The sequence below is a fragment of the Balaenoptera ricei genome, chromosome 9 (genome assembly GCF_028023285.1).
Source record: "Balaenoptera ricei isolate mBalRic1 chromosome 9, mBalRic1.hap2, whole genome shotgun sequence".
NCBI classification, from domain to species: Eukaryota; Metazoa; Chordata; class Mammalia; order Artiodactyla; family Balaenopteridae; genus Balaenoptera; species Balaenoptera ricei.
This window is the reverse complement of record NC_082647.1, coordinates 33,250,562-33,256,561: the sequence shown is the minus strand read 5'-3', so window position 1 is coordinate 33,256,561 and position 6,000 is coordinate 33,250,562. Positions and strand designations below refer to the sequence as shown.

Genomic DNA, 6,000 nt, shown 5'->3' with positions numbered 1-6,000 from the left:
AAAGTATCAAAGGGTAAGCAAGCATCAGTAATTTGACACCAGACGCCTGTAATGAATCATCCTGTTAGTTAATGTAGCTCTGTGAAGAGATCACGGTTAGAACTAGAACCTAACTGGAGGGGGGTGATGAGGAGTACCTTCGTGTATTTCACCCTTCTTTCATCTGATACATCTTTCATCTGATAAAATGGGGCAGGCAGCCTGTCCATCTTCCTTGGATGTCATCTTTCGGTTTAGGGCAGAAGCCGGCCACAATTTGCATATTGATGTTCCCATAATTACAGCTGAGTCCCTTAAATATAGTCTCCAAGTTACGATTTGTTTGCAATATAATACACTAGGGTTACCAACTTTATAAGCAAGGCTATGTGTTATTTGCTTGAGGCTATGGTATCTTGTCATCTTGTAAGCGTCAGATGAACACAATTAAATATGACAGGTCTTTACAATGTGCTTGAAGGGTGACAGGAACTAGTTGATGCCCCTTTGCGCACACGGCCGAGTTCTTTTAGTCATCCACTTATGGTAGGGGCTGTCCAGGCGTGACCTCGCTCTGGAAACCTCTCTGTCAGCATTTTGGTTCCCTGGTCTTGTCATCCCCAAAGTTTTCATTCTTAAAGCCATTTCAGTTACAGAATTCCATGGGCCACAAGCATCACACCAGGTAGGAATTTCATTCCCCCCCTTCCCCCTTATCTGTACAGACGTGTTTTCTGACATTCCACTCACTAGGTTACTTTCCTCCATCTTCACTCAACAGTTACAGAATACTGCCAGATCATCAGTTTTCTTTTAAATTCCCTTCAGATTCTAAGTGATCTCATTCCCTAAAAAGTTCTTTATATTGAGTGGACAGTAATACAAAGCAATCACTTTCTGAGGCTTTTGCTATTGCACAGACTCCAAACTGTACCAAAGGACAACAGACCCACCTTGTCACGTCAGATTTTAACATGACAACAAATGCCTTGAAATGCGAGCATTTGAAACCTAAACTTTATTGAAAGCCATTTTTCTCCAGCCAATTACCAATCACCCCAGAGGTGGTGGCTGTGAAAATCACTTGATCAGGCAATAGCCTTGCTTGGTCTTTTCAAGAATTAAAGTTACTTCAGTAGGGGTTTATCCTGCTTTCTACACTTTACCCTCTGGACAGAAGTATGGAATTTCTTAACTGTGAACATTTGTTGGAAAACACAGAGGAAGCTCCGTTGAGACACTCTTTTTCCCTCTGGCCAACTGTTCTAGAAGAGGAAATGTCTAGGTGGGTAGAGACAGTGGTCTGGGCCCACCACCCCTCCCCCCACAACAGCCTGTCACGACCAGGAAGAGACGTGCCTCAGGGTGCCGGAAGTCGGAGAAAATAGGGCATGCTTAATGTGCAGCGTGTGGGCCCCGTCCTGGGCCCCCAGGGAGCGGGAAGAGGCTTCCGTAGAGACGAAGGCCACGTGCCTAAGGAAACATCTCCCAGAAGGAACCCAAGAGCCCAGCATCCTTGCAGATCCACTGGAGTCCTTGTGGGAGGGAAGGCGGGCGGTGACCTCCGCTGGGGTCACGTGGGAGCCGCCCAGTCGGGGCTCTTCGGGGCCTTGCACGTGTGCACATCCAGGGCTTCCAGGCAGTCCTGGCAGCGCACAGCACAGCACCAGTGGAACTTACACTCGCACTTGGTCATCCGGGTGACGTGGGAGGTGTCATAGCCTCTCCCACAGCACATGACTTCGCAGCTGTCCATGCCTCGGGAAGTCAGGTTGCACACGCGGCCTGCTGTACCCGGGGAGCCTGGAAGACAAGCCAGGGGGTGTCACTGAAATGGTGTGGGTGGAACACAGTATGCTTCGAGAGGAAGAGGTACGGGGTCATCCTCCAGGACGGGGCCCTGATGCCACCTCACCACATCCTGGGGCTGTGCCACCAATTCTGTGGACCCACGGAGCGTGTGTCAACCCTGGGGGCAACGGCAGTGAGCGCCACGTCCAGGAAGAATGGATGTGAAGCTTTGGAGCTGCCTTGGACATCCTGACTCCAGCATTCCCACTTCTAAGTTGGATAAGCTTTTCAGATTATCCTTACCCAGCCTTAGATTGATGGGTCACTGAAGGGGCAAGGTCAGATCAGGATGAAAGAAGGAGCCCTACTAGTCCTCTCTCTCCCAGCCTTAAATCACATTAAGGAAGCAGTGGCCAAAGTTAGCTCTGCTGGAATTTGTTGGGGTATGGAACCCTCCAATGGTGGGGATTTTGTCTCCCTGGATCTGATTACACTGGCTTATTAGAAAGACAAGAGAACTCTGGTTGCTGAAGGGCAGGTGTGGGCATCATTTGTGTAAGGCCTTGAGGAGGGAGCAATGCCCAGCCGGGTTTATCTTCCGTGCTTTGGTCTAGTGGGTCATCTAGATGTACGTGAGACACCTGGCTGAAGCCAGGATTCTAGGTCTTTGATAAACAAAACTTGTATTAAAAGGCTGTTAGAAATGACTAGTGGACATTGTCTTAGTTAATTAGGATGATGCTTGCTGTTTGGCAATTCATATTTATGTATTTGTTTCTCAAAGAATCTCAAAGCTAGGAAGCCTCTTAATTGTTCTTTTCTTGGGGAGGCACCCAGAGTTCTTTTACAAGAGCCTTATCTGGTAACAACCAAGTGTAATGGACACTTTTAGAGAGTCTGCTCAGCTTACAATGATCCTTTCTGCACAGAGCAGGGCACCTGGCAGCCATGGTGAACAACGTGACCCTGCTCTGTTGGCAGCAGGTGACTGGGCCAGGGGTGAGCACCGGACTCGAGCTGGGCCAGTGAGGTAGATTTCCCTGAGGATTTGTGGTTCTGATGGGGACAGTACAAATTCCAAGTATAAACAGCAGCCATTGGCAGCCATGTACCATGATGAGGTCTGTGGACGAGAAGACATCACAGAGAGACGAGAACGAGGCAGATGTACAGAGACAGTGAGGATAAGACATGGAAAGAGAATGCTGCCCAGACCCTGGACTGTTTTCTGGACATTTCTCTCTGAGGTCTGGCTGCATTCCAACCTTTGGATACCTCGAGAGACTGTTTCCTTATAATAAATTTCACCTTTCAGCTTAAAGCACTCAAGTTTCTATTACTTGCAATTGACAGTCCTAAATAACCAACAAACCTAAAGAAGCTAAACTCTTTATTAAAAACAAAACAAAACCAAAAAAAACCCACCTTTTATCGGGATGAAGACAGTGGCTTCATTTTCCATTCCTCCTTCAGTTAACTAGGAATTTTTCCCTCTTCATAACTCCTGCAGTGCCTCGTGACTCTGTGCTTATCACATTCCGCCCTGTGTTCCAATTATCTATATAAATGTCATGTTGCTCTGCCTGTCAAGAATGACCAAGGAAGCAGCCAGGTTCAAGCAGGGCATGGGGTCAAGAAGAGGAGTAGGAGGGGCAGGACTTGCTCTGCGTGATCAGACCACTGACATCAGGAAGACAGGCAGGGCAATTTCATAAGGGCAGGAAGGACGGCGAAGGGCCGGAGTCAGGGTGGCGGGTGGGTCAGCCAGGGATGGCCCTGAGCCTCCATCGTGCTGAAGAAGCAAAGCGTTGGAAGAGACAGCAGCTGGGCCTGGATTCGGGGCAACCATCGGGACAGTACTCAGAATTCCTGACTGTGCAAAAAGGACTGGCTGCTACACGCTGCCTTTCTTAACAGCAGACCCCTTTACTCAATTCAGCAAACGTTTAGCGAACGCAAACATGTGTCAGACACTGTGCGGCTACCTGGGGTTCCTGGCGGTGGCCATGAGGAAATAAAAGAATTAGGATTCACTTCCTATTCTCAGGGAACTCACGATATAATGAAGAGATAAATATGTAAAGAGTTATTTCCACTACTTCAAGATAACTGCTCCATTTGCCAAAGACCTACTGTAGCCAACGGTAGAGTTTTGTGAAAACACCACTGCAAAGCTCAAGACAGTAGAGAGGTTATTTAGGGCTTGGACAAGTCAGGGTTCAAATCCTAGCTTTACCATATATCAACTGTGTGACCTTGGGCACTTTACTTAATCTCATTAAGATTCAGTTTCCTCCTATGCAAAACTGGGATAAAAACAGTTCCTTCCTCATAGGGCTGTGGTGGGGACTGAATGAGATTCTGCCTGGAAGCACCTGGCATAATAAGTGCTCAATAAATGTTAACTATTCATTCACTTAACAAGTGTTTAACAAGAGTGCCTACTATGTGCTAGGCACAGTTCTGGGAGCTTGGGCTGCTGTATCAGTGAACAAAGCAAAGATCCTGCCTGCCTCGAGGAGTTTATGTTCTAGGGGGGGTAAGCCAAGCATATTATAATAATGATAGTTATTAGTAATAATAGTAGAAAACAGGATCAGAAAAGGAGCTGTTAGTGGTTTTGTAGAGGAGGTGGCATTACAGATATGACGTGAAGGATGGATAGAAGATTTGAAGGGGCGAATGGGGTGACAGGCATTTCTGGCAAGAGAGAACCTCCCAGCAGAAATTCAGAGGTCAAGGACACAAGAGACTGTGCAGATTCAACGTGGCCGAGGCAGAGGGTGTGTGTTAGGCAAAAAGCACGGAAAGAGAGGTTGAAGCAACAGGTCAAAGAGTCTTCCTGCCTTGCTGCAATTTGGATTTTATTCCTTGGTGGGTGGTGAGCCAGTCCAGATTTCTATTCAGGGAAAAATATGTTGAAATGATAAATCTGGAAGAGTGGCTTGGGGCAGGGAGGTATCTTGAGGCTGTTGGATTAGTCCAGGCAAGAGATAATGAGTGGAGACAGAAGTGGGACAAATACAGGATGGGTTGAAGAGGAAGAATCACTAGGTCTTGGTGACTCACTGAATTAAAGGGTGAGTTGGATGGTGGGGAGTGTCAAGTAGGAAAGGACTGAAAACTGTTCATCTGGTTCAACAATAAGGAGGTAACTCATGCCTTTTGATGAGAGCAGCTTCAGTGGAGCAATACGGATGGGTGCAGTGGATTGAAGAGTGAACAGGAGGAGAGGCCAGGTGATGATAGAGTGTGGGCAGTTTGCAAGAAGCTTGGTGATGAAGTGGACAGAAGAGCAGAGCTGCAAGGAGTGATGAAGCTGAAGGTGGAACTTTAAGGTGATTTCAGGCCATTACGTTGATTGGTAGTTTGCTATGCAGCAGGAGTTACCTGATACATTGTGTAGGTTTTCATTTATATAAAGTACAAAAGTGGGGAAAACTAGTCTGTGCTATTAGAAGTCAGGGTAGTGATATCTCTTGGGGAGGTAGTGAAAAGGGGCCTGAAGGAGGCTTCTGGAATACTGTTCTCTTCAGGTTCCTGATCTGGGCACATGTTACCTGGGGGTGCTCATTTGAGACAGTTCACTTAGCTGTACACATGTGGTACACGCACTTTGCTGGATGCATTTTATATTTCAATAACAAGAAGAGAAGGGGGAGGGTAAGGAGGGAGAGGAGCAGGAGGCAGCAGCTAAGGCCACAGACGCAAAGACTTGGAAGAGTGTTGGCCGCAGCTGGAGGGCAGTGCTCAAAGGGGACAGTGGCAGGAGATGAGCCAGTGACGTGGGTAGAAGCTGCCTGTGAAAGGCCGTGTGTCACAGGTCAAGGGGTTTACGTTTTAACCAAGGGCAGAGGAATGCTATTGAGAGTTATTACACAAAAGGGAGACGTGATTTTACTTGTATTTCAGAAGAATCACTATGGGTGACTGGATTGAAGGGGGGCCAGGGTGAAGGCCAGGAGACAAGTTAGAAACCAATAAAGCACTCTGGGCAGGACATGATGTGGCCTGGATGGAGACAGTGGTAGTGGGAATGGGAGAGGTTAACGGCCTCGAGGGAAGCTGAGGCGGCTGCACCTCAGGACGTGGTGATTGACCGGACAAGTGGCTGAGAGGATGAGGGGAGTGGAGAGGCGCCCCCAGGCTTTGGCGGGAGTGCCGGGGTTTACGCGGGGGACATTCCCTGAGGTGGGGGACACCTGGGCGGGGCAGGCTCTGGGGAAAGAT

General features: G+C 48.1%; 1 protein-coding gene across 1 annotated transcript in view; it reads right to left on the bottom strand.

Moving 5' to 3' along the window:
* Positions 1-1,507: 1,507 nt before the first annotated feature.
* The window catches only part of WNT2 (Wnt family member 2), a 41,850-nt gene continuing 37,357 nt past the window's right edge, over positions 1,508-6,000 (bottom strand). Inside the window, exon 5 of the mRNA XM_059932682.1 lies at positions 1,508-1,782. Within this exon, the coding sequence (XP_059788665.1) occupies positions 1,553-1,782 (230 nt within the window). The 3' untranslated portion in view covers positions 1,508-1,552. The remainder of the gene's footprint in view (positions 1,783-6,000) is intronic.